Source organism: Pistacia vera, unplaced genomic scaffold (genome assembly GCF_008641045.1).
Source record: "Pistacia vera cultivar Batoury unplaced genomic scaffold, PisVer_v2 Contig577, whole genome shotgun sequence".
Lineage (NCBI taxonomy): Eukaryota > Viridiplantae > Streptophyta > Magnoliopsida > Sapindales > Anacardiaceae > Pistacia > Pistacia vera.
This window is the reverse complement of record NW_022196420.1, coordinates 292,298-311,826: the sequence shown is the minus strand read 5'-3', so window position 1 is coordinate 311,826 and position 19,529 is coordinate 292,298. Positions and strand designations below refer to the sequence as shown.

The following is a 19,529-nucleotide window of genomic DNA, read 5'->3' as shown; positions in this document are numbered from 1 at the left end:
AGGTCTCCTCTTAGCACCCACATACTTCTTCATTTGTTTGCTTGCCTTTTGCAAATTGTCTTGAGCTTAATCTAAAAGCTCTTGCCTATCTTTTCCCACCCGATCAACAAGAAGAAATTTTTCCCTTATTGGCTGTTTTGCAATCTCTATAGGGGTCAAAGGATGCTATCCCTACACCAACTCAAAGGGACTTAACTCTGTTGAAGACAATTTATGAAGATTATAACAAAACTGCACAGAGTCTAACAAATCTAGCCAATTCCATTGGCTAGCAATCACATAATGCCGAAGATATTCCTTCAACAATGCATTCACCCATTCAGTCTGACCATCCATTTGTGGATGATTAGCTATAGAAAACTTCAATTCAGTTCCTATCATGTTAAAAAGAGCAGTCCAAAATCGTTCAGTAAACCTCTCATCTTGGTCACTAACCAAATCCACTGTCACCCCAAAATACTTCACCACATTTTTATAAAACAAGGCAGCAGCTGTCTCTGCTATACATGCATCTGGGGTTGCCACGAGAACTACATACTTAGAAAATTTGTCCACCACAATAAGGACAAAAGACATACCTTCCACCTTTGGGAACCTGCTGATAAAATCAAGAGAGGTTGACACCCAAGGCCTCTCGGGAATGGGCATGGGCTGCAACAACCCTACTACCTTCCCTCTTTCAGTCTTATCTAATTGACAAGCAAGACAAGTCTTGACATAAGACTCAATGTAAACTTCCATCTTAGGCCAATAATAATCCATTGTCAACAAAAACTAAGTTCTTTCTCTACCGAGATGACTTGCCCATGGTGCATCATGAACTTCTTTTGGTAAAAGTCGCCTCAATCCACCCTTGTTTGCAACATACAATCTATCCCCTTTAGCATACAATAACCCATCCTCTAACCAATGTCGTCGTATAATCCCATCATGAATCTGTGTCAACAAGTCCTTGTACTCGACATCTTGTTGGGTAGCCCCTTGTAACCTATCCAAAATGTCAAATTCCACACAGGTTATTACATATAGAGTAGCAATAACTTCTTTCCTACTCAAAGCATCGGCAACCTGATTGTGCCTCACAAGCTTATGCTGCCATGTAAAGTCATATTTAGGCAAAAGATCCTGCCGTCGGACCTGTTTTTGGTTGTTTTAAAGAAAGTGTTGGCACATTATTTGTTATCACCACAAACTTTGTGCCCAACAAATACAGTTGCCATACCTGCAAGCTATGCACAACATCCACCATTTCTTTCTCATGAGCAGAATACCACTGCTTAGCCCCATTCAACTTTCGACTCTCAAAAGCAATAGGATGTCTTTCTTGTACCAACACCCCACTAATAGCTTTCTCTGAAGCATTTGTATGCACTTTAAATGGTAACTCAAAATTAGGCAACCTCAACACCGATTCTGAGGCAATGGCTTTCTTCAACTTATTGAAAGTCGTGATACATGTTTCTGTCCACTCCCACCGTTGCCATTTCTTCAACAAATCAGTCAACGACTCTGCCTTCTTTAAGCACCCTGCAATGAGCTTGTGGTAATAATTTTCCAAACCCAAGAAAGATTTCAAATCGGGTACCTCTGTAGCAGTTGGCCATTCCATTATTGCCTACACTTTCTTTGGATCCATCCTCACTTGGCCTTTACTCACCAAGTGCCCCAAGAACATGATTTCCTATCTAGCAAATTCACATTTCTCCATCTTCACATACAATTGATGCTCTCTCAATTGCATCAATTCCCTTCTCAAGTGAACCAAATATTCATCCAAATCCTGACTATAGATAACAATATCCTCTAAATACACAACCACAAATTCATTCAAGAACTCATATAGCACATCATTCATCAAATTATAGAATGTAGTTGGTGCATTTGTCAAGCCAAACGATATGACTAAAAAATCATATGAACCATACCTGGTCACACAAGTGGTCTTAGGCTCATCGCTCGCAACAATTTTGACTTGCCAATACCCTGACTGCAAGTCTAATTTAGTGAAAATTGAACCTCCACTCAACCTGTCCGTGAAATCTTGAACAAGGGGAACATGATACTTGTTCCAGATGGTAATTTTGTTCAATGCCCTATAATTGACACACATCCGAAGGGAACCATCTTGTTGCTTTTGTCACGACCTTATTCCGCAATGTTGTGACAAAAGCAGCAAGTGTGGAGAGCGAGTGTACATGGTTGAGTGGTTTCACGAAGCATTCACATGTGGTGTGATAGTTGAGACATCATGTGTGTTTCCTCCTGGCACATTGACAATGCTTCATAAGAATCTTGAGGACGGAGGTGCTTTGTGAAAGGGGAGTTTATGAGCTCTTCTTCATAGAAGAAGGGATTAGACCATCCCTACACAAACTGGTTGGGAGTTGGAGCTGCTTCGCTAATGAGTCCATGGCATGACAAAACCAGTAGACTTTGAACCAGTGAATGTCACACGTGTAGGCTTAACCCCTCTCTAGCGAGATGTTGGGGTGCCACACGGGCCATTCCGCTGCGTCAAAACTCTTGGCCTGTGACACCAGGTAAACCCTCTTATCCTTTTCTGGCAAATTGGTTTAAACTATTTACAATTTCTCTTCTTGTTTAGTGGCATGTGTTATCCATTAATATTATTATATATATAATCCAGTAATTGTACACCTTACTCAAGTGTCCACAATCACTTTGATTAATAAAGTAAAGCCGTCTCCTTGTTGAAAGATTGGACCAAAAGAACATGAATGAAATTTCTGAATGTACAGATTTGAGACATCAATAATATATTTATAGTTATAATAAATTTACTACTTGAAAGTTAACGTCAAGTGTTTTGCAGATCAAAAACGTGGTTCAAATTTTAAGTCTGGAAAGAATGATTAAAATGAAAATGGCTCTAAATCTTGTCATTAATTGTTGAAAATTCTGAAACAGAATATCTTGGTGCAAGTAAAGATGACAATTCGTGAGATTATGAAAGAATTAAACCTAATCTATATGTTTATAAGTTCTTAAGGGCAAATTCATTTGGCAAAGTTTCGACCACCCAACTGATACTCTCTTGGTGCGTCAATCTCTCCGCGTTGGAGGAAGCTCGTGAGCCGAGTATCCGCTAAAGAAAACAAAGATGGGGCTTAATAGTTTGGTAATGGAGTCGAAACGATTGGCGTTGTATTATCAAATTAATGAAAAACTCCCCACACCCTGTTCTCTACTCGGTGTCAGAACTGTGGAGTAAACAGGGCTCTCTTGAGTATGTGAAATTCAATTCTGAGCCAGAGTACGGTGAGGGTTTAGCTTATGATCTAACTCTAGAGAAATCAACTGGCGGCAGTCTTGTTTTGGAAAGGCGGCACATTGTCATCTCAGGATCTTCACTTTCTACGACAAGGTTACTTGGAGCGCATGGGAAGAAACTTTCACTCTCTTCTCCAGAGATTCAATTTGAGAAAATGAGTGCCAATTGCCAGAGAGATGCGGCAATTTCGGGGTGTGTGATGAATATCAATGTGTTGCTTGCCCATCGGAGAAAGGCCCGCCGGGGTGGAGCCAACACTGTGAAGCTAAGAAGTTAAATTCTTGTGGGGTGAATGATTTTCATTGTTAAAAGGTTGAAGGAGTGGATCATTTCTTGAGCAATTATAATTCAGCAAGTGGACCAATCAAAGTAGATGAATGTGGTGAAAATGTACAAAAGATTGCATATTTTTGGGGTATTTTTACANAGGATTTGGGACGGTGATCGACAAACAATTGAAGGCCAGGATGTTGAAACTTTTGAAGAGAAAGGACTGGTGAATACAATGGTGGCGACATATCTGATTTTCAGTGAGGGAATCGATTGGAAATTGCAAAACTAAATTGGTGGCAACAGTGGGTTGTTGTCGCCGATTGGCGAGGCAATCAAGGGAGGGGTGATATGGTTTTGGTCAGGAGGCTAAGAGGAGTGTTTTTGTGGTGATGGGGAGTGTTGTCGTCACTAGAAACATACTCTATTTTCCCTGGTTTGTCAACGTCGGTAGTGATGTTTGGGGTGTTTTTGCAAGATTTCAAACCTGTAGGACTTATAATTTGTAGGAGTATTTTTTTTTTTATATTTCAAACTTTTAGGCCAACTGAATTTTCTGGGAACTAATTTATAATTTTTATGGATTCTTCTACATTACTAGATTCTTTAATAATTTTTATTTTTAATATATATACTAGAATCGGTGGGAGTTGGATTTTGTTCAAGGAATTTGAGCCCATGAAGAAATTCACTAAGGTAAATTAAGAAGAAGAGAGCCCAGAGAAAAGTAAGAGTTATTATGGATGACATGACCAATATACACTTCCTCCGGCGGGACTCATTAAGTTCTTACCTATTGTCCTACCCACTTTTATGGCGGGGTTAAAAGGGCATCCTCATTGATTCAAACTTAGGATTTTATCATTCGAAACGAAAAATGGGTTAGAGGAAGATCCGAGCCCATCTATGAAAATGGGAATAACAATAAGTAAAGTAAGAACCTAATTCTCAGTCTCAGAGCCCCATTAGAGGTAGTGATTAAATATTCTTCTAAAGAAATCTCTCTCACTTTTTCTGCTTTGCTCTTAAACCAAACAATTGAATTCGTCACTCAATCTCTAGAAAATATACTTGAAGATCTTGTAATCTTTAGACCCAGAATAATTTTTTTTTTTCTCACCACTTCATTGCAATTGCATTGCTTATAATATAACATGCCAAAATGGCCATAATTAAATTATTTTAGCAACGAGATCATATCAGGGAAAATGACTTTTGCTCAGACTTTTTTTTAAGGTGACTAGGGATGTCCGAGCCAACACCTCAACTAATCCTCTGGGCTCTGAGCCAGGTAAACCCTTCAATCGAACTTAAGATCTTATGAAACTTCATTTTGTTCTTATACTATCATGCCATCCAGTCACTTCAACCATAATTCATCTTTATAATTTTCTAAAACCTCACCATTTTACTATGAGCTATTAGCTATAGAGAGAGAATTGCTTTCATTTGTCTACTAGCGGCAATTGGACAGTTCCTCAGATTTACTTATTTTTATAATTTCGAAAGCTTTGAAAATATTTTCAACCTTACTGGGAATTTGATTGATCATTGAATTTCCCAGATAACACCAATTGCAATCTGTCTTGGTTTTTCTTTCAAATTTTGATTCTCTTGGACTATTATTTCAAAATTTTTGTTGATCACTGACCGACCCTATCCTTAAACTCTGTGAACCTTCATTAATTTTCAAATTGAATACTAGCAGGACCCTTTTGGTTCAAATATTTTCTTCTGCTCTTTTACTTTGAACACTAGCACAACCCTTTGAACGAAAGCTAACAATTATTGAGCTACAGTTGGTTTCTTCCTCGGCTCTATAAAAGACTCATAGTAACATGCATATTGCAAACACAAGCAAGAGAGAAAAGTAAACTTGCACCAATAACTATCTGGTCTTTTCAATAGCATTCCTTTATATCTGAAGATGGATTATCAGTTTATGATGATGTTTGGAGCACTTGTAGCATCTATCTTGGGGTTGCTTTTCTTGCAAAGTTCAAGAGGAAAGAAAAATAGTGGAGTTGCTGTAATGAAGATTCGGAAAAATGAGTGTTCGAAGAGATCAGAAAATGTAACACATCATTCAGCTGATGTTGCTGGAAACACAGATGTAATTATTGTTGGTGCTGGAGTTGCAGGATCAGCTCTGGCGTACACTCTTGCCAAGGTGATATGCTAAATTAATTACTTTGTTTATCTTGTTTTAAAGACTTGGGATTCTTTGATTAGAAGTAGTATGCTCTGCCTTGTGAATAGATAACCAGGTCTGATTCAAATTCAGATGATGAATGGTCATAGAAGTTGGATCGATTAGCTATATTGATTGAATATTTCAATGGATGAAAATGATATCTATTTCCATTGTTGTTTTGAGTATTCTCTGAACCTTGTGATGTTCTGTTTGTTGCAGGATGGCCGCCGAGTGCATGTGATTGAAAGGGACTTGACTGAGCCTGACAGAATTGTAGGTGAACTTCTGCAACCTGGGGGCTACCTGAAATTGATAGAATTGGGTCTTGAGGGTAAGCACAAATTAGTTTTGTAATTATATCTTGGTCTTCTCAAATAGCTACAACACCAGCATTCTAATTTGTTAAATATGTTTATGTTGCTATAGATTGTGTCAATCAGATTGATGCACAACAAGTGTTTGGATATGCTCTCTACAAAGACGGAAAAAGTACCAAAGTATCTTATCCCTTGGAGAATTTCAATTCAGATGTGGCTGGAAGAAGTTTTCACAACGGCCGGTTCATTCAAAGAATGAGGGAAAAAGCTGCATCCCTATCCAAGTAAAGTTTTTCTCCTCTTAACATTCATTTCAAGTTGGTTTTCTGAACACTATTGAAAATTCTCCTGGCGCTCAAGATATAGAATTATCTAAGTTATTTTCATTTACAAACATCTTGTTTAAATCGTTTTTCTTGTTTTCTGAAGTGTACGATTGGAACAAGGATCCGTAACATCTCTAATTGAAGAAGAGGGGATTATTAAAGGGGTAACTTACAAAACCAAGACAGGTCAAGAGCTGACAGCATATTCTCCCCTCACGGTAGTATGTGATGGCTGCTGTTCAAATTTACGGCGCTCTCTCAGCAAACCCAAGGTTAGTATCCTTGTCTGTTTTGGTATACATTTAAACAATCTGATTACTGACTTGAATTTGTTGGAAGTTTGAAAGTACAACCATTACTTACCAAGCTGGGTTTTCAGCTATCACAAGAAAACCTACTTATTGCTATAATTGTTTTGCAGTAAAGTTTATTAAATGGTACTTATCATTTTTGCAAGTTGAAATCCCCTCTTGTTTTGTTGGTTTGATCCTGGAGAATTGTGAGCTTCCATACAAAAATCATGGGCATGTCATACTGGCAGATCCTTCACCAATCTTGTTTTATCCTATTAGTAGTACTGAAGTTCGCTGCTTAGTAGATGTACCAGGCCAGAAAGTACCATCCACTTCAAATGGTGAAATGACAAATTATTTAAAAACCGTGGTGGCTCCGCAGGTATGTGTAATTTGTTTGAATTGGTGTAATTTGTTTGAATTGGTCTCTATGCAGTTTGTTGTTTTATTTTACTACTAAAGCATAATTATGTTTCAGATTCCCCGTGAACTTTGCTCTACTTTCATGTCTGCAATTGAGAAAGGAAACATAAGAACAATGACTAATAGAAGTATGCCTGCTGCCCCGTCTCCAACTCCTGGTGCTCTTTTGCTAGGGGACTCATTCAATATGCGACATCCTTTAACTGGAGGAGGAATGACTGTGGCTTTATCTGATATTGTTGTACTAAGGGATTTGCTTAGACCTCTGCTCAATCTAAATGATGCACCTGCCCTTTGCAAGTATCTCCAATCTTTCTATAACCTCCGTAAGGTAAGTAGCATTCATCAATTTAACATCTGATAGCATCATGATTCTAGGATATACAAACAAGTTGAATTTACATGATTCTTATTTGCAGCCAGTGGCATCTACGATAAATACATTGGCAGGTGCCCTCTACAAGGTTTTTTGTGCATCACCTGACCCATCAAGAAATGAATTGCGTCTAGCATGTTTTGACTATTTGAGCCTTGGAGGTGCTTTCACGAATGGACCAATAGCTATACTATCTGGTCTAAATCCTCGTCCACTCAGCTTGGTTAAACATTTCTTTGCTGTCGCAATCTATGGTGTGGGACGTTTATTGCTTCCCTTTCCTTCACCTAAACGCATGTTAATTAGTGCTAGATTGATTTTGGTACGTATCTCTACTACTTGTAACTTGAAATGACAGCCTCAATAGTTTTTTATGATTTGTCTATCTTCTAATGGATTCAACTTTTTTTCCTAATATGTCAATTCTGTTCTTTTTCAGGATGCAACAAGTATAATATTTCCCATTATAAAGGCTGAAGGTGTGAGGGAGATGCTCTTCCCCGCGAGCATTCCAACAAATTACGGAGTTCAGGATCTATGCTTAAGTTAGGTGAAGAAATATGTCAATCATCTCATAATTTTTATGAGATTTTGTAGGATTTATTATTAAATTGTTACAGAAAGCTCCAATTGCACTGAAACCAGACATTCTTTGTACGATGTAAAACCATTTATTCAGTCTATTAATATGCATTTTTTTTTCACCGGAAAAATCAGTTGCAATGTCGATGTTTATGTTGAAACTGAAAAATAGTTGCCACTATGAATTATGATTCTTCAAGAAACAGAAAAGATGGTAAAAATAGAGTAAATCTGTTGCCACTTGTCTTCCAAAATGAAATGCTAGTTTTTCAGGAAATTCAGTTCGTGAAGGTTTTAGTGTCAAGTAAGAAAAGAAAATGGAGTTCCTCTAATAAGGCTTCAGTGGCAAAATTGTGAATTAATGTGGAAATTGAAGAATCTGAATTAGAAATATGGCAAGAGATCAACCTCTCCAATAATAGCAAATGCAAATGCAAATGCAGAAAAACACTAATAAATCCATAGTTTAGCTACTCTGTCAATCTTTAAATAAATAAATAAATGAAAATCCTGGACAAAAGGATTTTTTTTAGTGGTAAATTAAGAAGAAGAAAGCCCAGAAAACAAAGAGCTCTAATGAATGACGTAAATGTGAAGACTAAAACGATGATGTAACACAGATTAGTAATGCGTTGTCGTTTCAAGTGTGGCTAGAACAAATCAAGGCCATCCGTTGTTCTAAGATCCAACGGCTACAAATCTCTCTAGACCTGGTCAACAATATTTAAGCAGACAAGTCATTAGTTTTTAGAGTGAGTCAATTCTGTTTAGAAAAAGGGAAAAAATTAGCTTTACTAGGGTTTCTCTAGTTCTTGATTGGTACCTTTGTAACTGGTGTTTGAGTGATTAGGATTAGTCATTTTGTGAGGGTTTTTGTCTCTCAAGGGCTAGGGAATCTCGAATTTGCTTCTCTAGGTTATTAGATACAAGTTGGGTTCAATTAAGGGTTTTGTTCTTGGATCAACTGATCTGAAGTTTGTAATCTGTAATATTGATTCTTGATAGTGCAGTGAGCTTCTTCTGTTTCTGGAGCTCAACGTGGATGTAGTCTTTCCAATTCTTGGAAAGGTGAACCACGGTAAAAGTGCGGTGTTGATTCTTTGTGTGTTTGCTTGATCAGTTTGCATTGTTAGGTTTTATGTGTGTTTATCCTAAAATGATATCAAAGCAGGTTCCATTAAGGCCTGTTGTGACTCCAGGATCCCTAATCTAGAAAATTCCAAATTCTAGGGTTTTGACAAATTTGGGGGTTTTCAGAGTTGTCGAGTTCTAGGGTCTTTAGGAGTCTGTAGATCACCAACAAACCTTTAATTCTCAAGAATCAAAAGCAATTTCGAGTTCTAGCACCATGAGTTCAACCCGCATGGAAATCTCCCAGTATGATGGGAAGATTGACTTCAATTCTTGGAAAAAGAAGATGAAGGCCTTACTGTCACACAATAAAGTAGGGATTGCATTGGAAAAGAACAATGAGAAGTGGCCGGAGGATAAGTTGAAGAAAAAGGCAGAAATCGATGAGGTGGCCTACAACTTGATTGTGATGAACTTGGCCAATAACGTTCCAAGGAAAGTGGATGGACTAGAGACTCCTCTCACACTATGGAGTAAGCTCGAATCACTGTATGCTTTACAAACTTCACCCAATCTTGCTTTCTTAAAAGGTGCCCTGTTTTCTTATAGAATGGATAATAGTAAGTCTATAGAAGACAACTTAGATGAATTCTTGAAAATGAGTATAATCTTGAAAGGAACTGACCAAGAATTAGGAGATACAAGCCTGGCCATGATCCTTTTAAACTCATTGACTGAAGACTAACAGGTAGTCAAGAATGTCTTACAGTACTCTGGTACTGTCCCTAGCGTAGATCTAATCATAACAGGACTAAAAGCTAGGGAATTAGAGTTGAAGGTTCAGAAAAGAAATGGAAACAATTTATTCATAAAGGGTAAAATAGAACCAAGACATTCTTCTAATGGCATGCAACGAACTACAAGGTCAAAAATTAAGAAGAAAGGAAAAGGTACTAAGAAGAAAGGGGAAACTAGAAAGTGTTTCTATTGTAAAAAGGCAGGTCACTTAAAAATGAATTGCTACGACTGGATTAGAAAGCAAAAAACAGGAAATCCTCAGAGTAATGTAGCTTTTACAGAGGATAATGTTACTAACCCAGAAGTACTTACTATGTCTAGGACTAATCAAATCCAAGATTGGGTGTTAGACTCAGGATGCTCATTTTACACAAGCCCTAATAGAGAGTGGTTTCAAGACTTTAGGAGTGGTGAACAAGAAATAGTGCTCATGAGGAATAATAATACTTGTAAAGTATTAGGAATAGGGAAATATAACCCTAAGATTGGAAAATGGAAAACTGATAGTGCTGTCTAATGTAAGGTACATTTCTAAATTAAAAAGAGACCTAATATCTTTAGGTACCTTAGATGAATCAGGATGCAGCTATAAAGCTGAAAGGGGGTGCATTAATGTGTTTAAAAATAATCACATAGTATTAAGGGGGCTGAAGAAAAATGGGTTATACTTACTATGTGGGAGTTATCACCTTAAGAAGAGAAATAATGCCCTGGTCTCTTCCAACCTTATTGTAATTGACAAATGGGACTTGAGACTAGGACACATGAGTCAAAAGGGTATGGATATCCTTAGCCAACATGGGTTGTTTGGTAAGGACCAGATCAACTCATTGGATTTCTATGAAACATGTGTAATAGGCAAGCAACATAGGGGCAGCTTCACTAAAGTCACACACCTATCCTCAAACTGTTTTGACTACCTTCATGCATATCTCTGGGGACCCGAGAGGGTTAGGTCTCATGGAGGGAATAACTACTTCCTCTCTATAATAGATGACTTTAGTAAGAAGGTATGGGTCTACCTACTGAAGTCCAAAGATGAGGCTTTGACTAAGTTTAAAACCTGGAAAACACTAATATAGAATCAGGTTGATAGAAGAGTGAAGACTTTAAGAACAGATAATGGATTGAAGTTTTGTAATACTAAATTTGATAATTACTGCAGAGATCAAGGTATATTGAGGCACAAAATAGTTAGGAAAACCCCTCAGCAAAATGGGATTGTTGAGAGGATGAACATAACTCTTTTAGAAAAGTCAGGTGCCTCTTGTTCACCTTAGGCCTCCCAAAAACTTTCTAGAGAGAAGTTTTAACAACTATTGCTCATCTAATAAATAGAAGTCCCAATAGATCTATGGAATTCAAATGTCCAGAAACTGAATGGTCTGCAAGGGATCTGAGTCTGAGCCATCTTAGGGTGTTTGGGTTTGCTGCATATGCACACATAAGTGATGGTAAACTAGAGCCTAGATCTATAAAGTGTGTATTATTGGGATACCAAGAAGGTACTAAGGGCTATAGGTTGTGGGACAAAGAGACCCCAAGGGTAAAGGTCATTGTAAGTATGAATGTGATATTCAATGAGGGAGACTTCCCCTGCAAATCTACTAACAATGATGCAGGTTCCTCAAGCAACACTGAAGCACAACCAGGCCAAACATGTGTCACACAAATTGAGGTGGAGGCAACCAATAGGCAACCAGAAGTTCCCCAGCCAAAAATCGAACCTGCACCTGATACACCAGATCACGAAGAAGAAGGTGGATCAGAGTAGGCACAATATCCATAGCTTGATGAACTGCAACAATACCAGCTAGCTAGGGATAGAACCAGAAGAGAGATTAGGACCCCCACAAGGTACTCATATGTAGAATTGATCTATACAACCCTACTGCCAGGAACTGAAGTACAGAGGACAGAGCCTGAGACAGATGTTGAAGCCATGAATTCAAAGGACAAAGACAAATGGTGGCAAGTAATGAGAAAGGAAATGGAATCCCTAAAGATTTTGCAGGTGACAGGGATAGCAGGAAGTCAACTACAGCTTATTGTTTCACACTTGGAGGGAACTACATCAGTTGGAAATCACAACTCCAGCCTCTAGTAGCCCTTTCATCGACTGAAGCAGAATATGTGGCGTGGGTTGATGTTTTTTAAAGAAGCTCTGTGATTGCAAGGAATATTGATAGAAGCTGAACTAACTAATGGCAAGGTGACCATTTACTCAGATTGTCAGAGTGCAATATTGTTGAGCAAACCCCATCTACCATAAAAGAACTAAACATGTGGATGTACGATTCCATTTTGTCAGAGACTTGATCACCAGAGGATTAATTGAGTTGAGGAAGATTCCCATTGAAGAAAATCTAGCGGACATGGGAACAAAAATTGTCACTCCAGCAAAGTTCAAGCATTGCTTGGACCTATTTTTTGTGAAGTAAGAAGAAGCAACAGAGTTATGAGGGAATCAGTTGAGTGATCTGCACTAAGGAGAGTCAAGTGAATGAGTTAGTTTCAAGTCTTCAAGGTGGAGATTGTAAATGTGAAGACTAAAACGATGCCGTAACACAAATTATTAATGCGTTGTTGTTTCAAGTGTGGCTAGAACAAATCAAGGCCATCCGTTGTTCTGAGATCCAACGGCTACAAATCTCTCTAGACCTGGTTAACGGTATTTAAGCAGACAAGTCATCGGTTTTTAGAGTGAGTTGATTATGTTTAGAAAAAGGGAAAAAAATTAGCTCTGCTAGGGTTTCTCTAGTTCTTGATTGGTACATTTGTAACTGGTATTTGAGTGATTAGGATTAGTCATTTTGTGAGGGTTTTTGTCTCTCAAGGGCTAGGGAATCTCGAATTTGCTTCTCTAGGTTATTAGTTACAAGTTGGGGTTCAATTAAGGGTTTTGTTCTTGGATCGACTGATCTGAAGTCTATAATATTGATTCTTGATAGTGCAGTGAGCTTCTTCTGTTTTTGGAGCTCAACGTGGACGTAGTCTTTCCAATTCTTGGAAAGGTGAACCATGGTAAAAGTACGGTGTTGATTCTTTGTGTGTTTGCTTGATCAGTTTGCATTGTTAGGTTTTGTGTGTGTTTATCCTACAAATGACATAGCAAATTAGCAATTATAGATAAGCTGACAAGGGAAAGCACAAATATATGGCGTAACATTAACAAATTTGTACGACTGTGCCAGAGGAGTTTGGCATCAAAAGAGTTTCATAAATGCTTGATGATTATTTTGAAATAGTTAAAAATTTAAAATCCTTTACATAAGCCTAATGCCTCATTCCATTCCACCAATCTCACCATAAAAACAACTAAGACCTCAGGATGAATTTTACATCTCCTAATCTTCCTCGTCCCAGGACCAAATCCAGAAAAGTTCCATTTTTGCTCCCTTACTGGAATAAGTGATTCTAAAAATGAAAAAAAGAGAGAAAGAAATAGATGAAATATTTAAAGAGATTCATTTGGGTTTATGTTGGAAGCCACAATGTGATCACAAGACACAATTAGATGAAAGATTTACTCCAACATTTTTTGCGGTTATGATAGATGAAATAGATAAAACTATGTACTCTCTTTAATAGGTTACATATTCAAAATTTTAGTCCTATCATCTAGTATTAAGCCTAAAAACATTCACCATTGAGAACATCACCAATTCAAAATAACCATTTGTCAGATTTTGAGCTACAGACAGGTAATTTATTTTGTCTAATAGTGAGATTTGGACAGTCCATTATTTTAATTTTTGAACCACTGTTTGGTTCCATTGATTTGGAAATGCTTGACAATATTTTTAACCTTACTTGGCAAGCATTTGAGGAATTATCAAATTCCAAGCCGATTTTAAGATAACACCAAAATTGTAGTACCTCCTGTTTATCTTCTCCCTCAACCTTTCTAAGTATTCATTAATATTCATTTTGAACATTAGCAGGACCTTTTATTGAAATATTTTTCTGCTCTGTGTTTTGAACACTATCAAAACCCTTTGAATGAAAGGTAAAAGGTATTCAGTTATAGCTTTGTTCGCAAGTCTATAAAAAGACTTGGATTTGTAATTAACACAAGCCGGAGAGAAAAAGTAAACTTGCACTTACAGCTTACAAGAATCAAGTTTTCAATATCAATTCTTGAAATCTGAAGATGGTTTATCTGTTGATGCCGATGTTTGTTGCACTTATTGTAATAGCCACTACTACTCAAACACTTATAATGAAATACATACAAAATAATATAAAGAAATTGGGCCCAAAATTTTCTTTTATTAAACATATATATATATATTCTTTACAAACATATACATTTTTACACAAAATGTATAACATATACAAAAGTCATCAAAAACATAAGGGACAGTGTAACCACTCCTTCTCGAACGCCGACATCCATCCGACAGTGTCCTCACCTAGGTCCTGCAAAACATAGGAAAACAACGGGGTGAGCACTAAAATAATGCTCAGTAAGTAAATCCTCTACTCATGCTAGCCTCTTAACTCTCTCTCTCTAATTCTTTCCTTACAAGTCCTCATTCAATTTCTCTTTGGGTACTTCTCTATTTTTCTCTTTCTCTTTCCCTTAGAACTTTTTCTTATAACTCTTTCATAAATCACGACCCCATCTTACCGAGGGCACGGCCGGGACTCGCTCCCACTCTACGTGACCTATACTCATTCTAGCCGATCAGACTCGGTTATGCATGGATTCGGAACCCTTGGCCATGTGAGTGCATAATCTCTCTCTCGGGTACTCGGGTATAGCCCTCATCCGCATGCACTCTCACGGGCTACACCACTTCTCTATCTGATACTCATGCCGCTCTCTCAATGCGGCGTACATGAGGAAATACTCTACCCATTACTCACGGGTTCCCCATCGCACAACCTACTCTATTCTCTTTCTCTTAACTCTTAAGGAACTTATACTCAAATTCTCTACTAAATCTCAAGCTACTTCTCAAGTGTATAAACAAAGGTGTAGAGCTAGCTCATGCTCCCTAATGCACTAATGAAATGCCAACTACAAGATTTCCTCAAAACCGTCATTCTGCACAGGTCACACTAAAAAGACCATAACTTTCGTTATACACCTCTGATTGCTACGGTTTTGGTCTCGTTTTAAAGCTTAGAAACAGGGCTACATCTTTGATGTTTTGGTCTCAGCCCAGTTCAAACCGTAAGATGCCCAAAAATTACTTAGAAAGTTACGGCAGTGACAGGGCAGATTTCACTTAGGCATTTCATCAAACAACTCATGTGCATATAAACACTCTACTAAAATTACTACTATACTTCATTCTCTAGCCATCCAAAATGGGGGAAAACTCCCTCAAATACTCATAATCCCTGTCAAGAAAAGCACTCCCAAAAAGCTTCACACAACATCTCTCAAACTTCATCTCAAATTCCATTCTCAATACACATTAAAACACTTCTCATACATGGAATCTATCCAACAACTACAAAAATAGCTACTCATCTCAATTCAATTTTCTCATTAATCATACTACATACTGATCATGCATACATCTCTACACAAAAGCTTATTCAAAACTCAAGTTGGTTGGATTTACTTACCTTGTGCAAAGATGACTTCTTTAGCACTTTTCCTTCCCTTTGTGGTCTTGTCTCTTCTCTACAACTCAAAACAACCACAAGGACAGCAACAACCAAATAAGACTTCACTACAATTATAAGAAAACTCACATCTAAAGCATGAATCCTTACCTTAGGATGCTTTAGATGAAATCTCTACTCAAAACCCCTCTTAAATCCCTTAGAAATCTTGGAAGATTGGATGGAGAAATTGAGAGAAAATGGGCAAATGGAAGAGGCGGTGGAATGAAGAAATAAAGGGTTTCTCTACACTTAACCCTTTTTAGTTCATATTATAAGCATCCTTTCCCATTTTGCCCTTGCTCTTCCTTGAAAATTCCATCTATATCCTTTGATTCTTTACAAATACACCCCCATCCAAACACAATCTCTACTAAATTTCCTTTTATTTTACTCCCCACTTTTCCTACTAATTAGGGGTAGAATGATCATTGTGCCCCAAAAGAAGAATTCTCTAGAAAACTCAAGAAACTTTGTCTTAGGCTCGTCGCCGCGGCGAAGCATTTTTCGTCGCCTCGGCGAAATAGGGCAGAACCTACCCATGGTGCAACTCCTCCACCTCGCCGCGGCGAAGCTCCTTCTTCGCCCCGGCGAAGATTGGATTTCCAACTTCTCCAAAACTCAACCAATTTCAAGGCAACAATTCAACCAACTCAACATACCAACTAACCATGACAACAAGCAAACTCAATTGAAGCTGAAACAATAAACTTTTAACTAATACAGCAAATCTTAAATACGTACCTCAAGTGGGATATTACACTTATATCATCTATCTTGGGAGTGCTTTTCCTTCAAAGTTCTAGAGGAAAGAAGAAAAGTGGAGATGTTTCAATGAAGATTCAGAGGAATGAGTGTTCCAAGAGATCAGAAAATGTAACACTCCCTGCAGAGGTTGCTGGAAGCACTACTGATATAATCATTGTTGGTGTTGGAGTTGCAGGTTCAGCTCTGTCTTACACTCTTGCAAAGGTAATACACTCTGCAAACTGAAATTGCTGTATTTATTCTAACAACAACTTTTGTTGGATTTCTTTAAAACTGTGTTTGATTGCGTAGAAAGCATAAGAAGAAATAAATAGAAACCTGTATATCTTTCGTTTCCAAGCCTTTCTTTTTCTGTCGGTAAGTTCACTTCAATCTGTTTGCTCTATAAGAAAAAGCTGTTGAGTTTCAGGAATACTTAAATTGGGGAATGATAACAGAATTTGACCAAGGAACCATATTTGATTGGATGAATGAAAAATATATGCATATGCATTTTGGTATTAGGTATGATAACAGAACCTTGTTTTCGGCTGCTTGTTGCAGGATGGTCGTCGAGTGCATGTCATTGAAAGAGACTTGACTGAACCTGACAGAATTGTTGGTGAACTCCTGCAACCAGGAGGCTACCTCAAGTTGATAGAGTTGGGTCTTGAGGGTAAGCACATATTTAGCTATATCACTCTATCTTTGTCATCTCTTATGGCTGCAACACCTCTATTCTAATCTGTGAAATATGTGTGTGGCTACAGATTATGTGAATACGATTGATGCACAACAAGTGTATGGATATGCTCTCTACAAAGACGGAAAAAGTAACAAAGTATCTTATCCATTGGAGAATTTCAATTCAGATGTGGCTGGAAGAAGTTTTCACAACGGCCGGTTCATTCAAAGAATGAGGGAAAAAGCCGCGTCCCAATCCAAGTAAAGTTTTTCTCCTCTAACATTCATTTCAAATTGGTTTTCTCAACACTATTGCCAATCTCAATAGTTTGAAAATTCTTCTGGCGCTGATCAAGTTATAGAAATTCTAAGTTTGAGATAATTTCATTTACAAATATCTTGTTTAAATCAGTTTTCTTGTTTTCTGCAGTGTAAGATTGGAACAAGGAACTGTAACATCTCTGATTGAAGAAAAGGGGATTATTAAAGGGGTGACCTACAAAACCAAGACAGGTCAAGAGCTGACAACGTATGCTCCCCTCACTGTAGTATGTGATGGTTGTTGCTCAAATTTGCGGCGCTCTCTCAGCAAACCTAAGGTTAGCATCCTTGTCTAGTTTGGCATGCATTTAAACAATCTGATTACTAACTTGAATTTGTTGGTAGTTTGAAAGTACAACCCTCATTACTATAATTGTTTTGCCCTAGAGTTTTCTAAAGGGTGCTTATCATTTTTGCAAGTTGAAATCCCCTCTTGTTTTGTTGGTTTGATCCTGGAGAATTGTGAGCTTCCATATAAAAATCATGGGCATGTCATATTAGCAGATCCTTCACCAATCTTGCTTTATCCTATTAGTAGTACTGAAATTCGCTGCTTAGTAGATGTACCAGGCCAGAGAGTACCATCCATTTCAAATGGTGAAATGACAAATTATTTAAAAACCGTGGTTGCTCCTCAGGTATGTGTGATTTGTTGGAATTGATCTCTATGCAGTTTGTTGTTTAGTTTTACTACTGATGCATAATTATGTTAAGTATTCTTTTGAAATCAAGTGAACCGAGAATGTTCTAGTAGCTTATTCACCAAAGTATAAGTGACTGTGATTATGATCTAAATTTTTAATGCTTGTGCAACCAAAGGTTTGAATTTTCTTAACAACATTTGAATTTAGCTTGTGACTGATTCCTTAATACTTATCGGAACTTGCATGTTTCAGATTCCCCGTGAACTTTTCTCTGCTTTCATGTCTGCAATTGATAAAGGAAACATCAGAACAATGACTAATAGAAGTATGCCTGCTGCCCCATCTCCTACTCCTGGTGCTCTTTTGCTTGGGGACTCATTCAATATGCAGCATCCTTTAACTGGAGGAGGAATGACTGTGGCTTTATCTGATATTGTCATCATAAGGGATTTGCTTAGACCTCTAGGTGATCTAAATGATGCACCTGCCCTTTGCAAATATCTTAAATCTTTCTATACCCTCCGTAAGGTAAGCAGTATTCGTCGATTTAACATCTGACAGTATTCATGCTTTGGCTATGATATTTATAACATCCTTCTTGGATTTACAAACAATTTTTGTTTACATGATTCTCGTTTGCAGCCAGTGGCATCTACAATAAATGCATTAGCAGGTGCCCTCTACAAAGTTTTTTGTGCATCACCAGATCCATCAGGAAATGAATTGCGCCAAGCATGTTTTGACTATTTGAGCCTTGGAGGTGCTTTCACGAATGGACCAATAGCTATACTCTCTGGTCTAAATCCTCATCCACTCAGTTTGGTTAGCCATTTCTTTGCTGTCGCAATCTATGGTGTCGGACGTTTATTGCTTCCATTTCCTTCACCTAAACGCATGTTGATTGGTGCTAGACTGATTTTGGTACGTATCTCTTCTGCTTGTAACTTTAAATTGCCTAAATAATTTATCACTGATTTGTCTATCTTCTAATGGATTCAACTTTTCTCCTAATATGTCAATTATGTTCTTTTCCAGGATGCATCAAGTATAATTTTCCCGATTATGAAGGTTGAAGGTGTAAGAGAGATGCTCTTCCCTGCGACCATGCCAACACATTACACAGTTCAGGATCTATGCTTAAGTTAGGTGAAGAAATATGTGAATCATCAAACAGTTTTTATTATATTTGTAGGATTTGTTCTCAAAATATGACAGAAACTATACATTCTTCGTACAATGTAAACTAATTATTCAGTCTATTAACATTCCTCTTACACTGGAAAAAGGACTTACAATGTGATTGTGTATGTTGAAACTTTAACATTCTCTGTATTTGTACACTATTTGTTTATTCTACAACATGCCTTTTTACTGGCAATGAACTTATATTGTGATTGTGTATGCTGAAATTGACGGAAAAAAAAAGGAAAGAAAGAAAAAAGAAGCATTTGAAATACGAGAAATGTTTCATGCAGTGATGAATACATTTTAATGCAAGAATAGTTTAATGCAGACAGTATCATGTTGTGTAGAAAGAAAACAAGCAGTCAATCCTAATGATAGAGAACA

At 37.6% G+C, this 19,529-nt stretch overlaps 2 protein-coding genes and 1 pseudogene across 2 annotated transcripts; all 3 read left to right on the top strand.

Annotated features, from left to right (window-relative positions):
• Window positions 1-2,195: 2,195 nt before the first annotated feature.
• LOC116109259 lies at window positions 2,196-3,792 on the top strand (annotated as a pseudogene).
• A 1,697-nt stretch (window positions 3,793-5,489) lies between these two features.
• On the top strand, window positions 5,490-8,045 carry LOC116109277 (squalene monooxygenase SE1-like). Its single transcript, XM_031395506.1, has 8 exons — window positions 5,490-5,732; window positions 5,976-6,087; window positions 6,183-6,357; window positions 6,503-6,675; window positions 6,857-7,074; window positions 7,171-7,446; window positions 7,535-7,813; window positions 7,931-8,045. Exons 1-8 carry the CDS (start codon window positions 5,490-5,492, stop codon window positions 8,039-8,041), a joined length of 1,587 nt encoding a protein of 528 aa, XP_031251366.1. The 3' UTR covers window positions 8,042-8,045.
• A 3,251-nt stretch (window positions 8,046-11,296) lies between these two features.
• On the top strand, window positions 11,297-19,106 carry LOC116109258 (squalene monooxygenase SE1-like). The gene is made up of 10 exons (XM_031395490.1): window positions 11,297-11,702; window positions 11,841-11,956; window positions 16,315-16,536; window positions 16,876-16,987; window positions 17,082-17,256; window positions 17,426-17,598; window positions 17,737-17,954; window positions 18,213-18,488; window positions 18,603-18,881; window positions 18,996-19,106. The coding sequence occupies exons 1-10, from the start codon at window positions 11,297-11,299 to the stop codon at window positions 19,104-19,106; spliced, it is 2,088 nt and encodes a 695-aa protein (XP_031251350.1).
• Window positions 19,107-19,529: the final 423 nt, after the last annotated feature.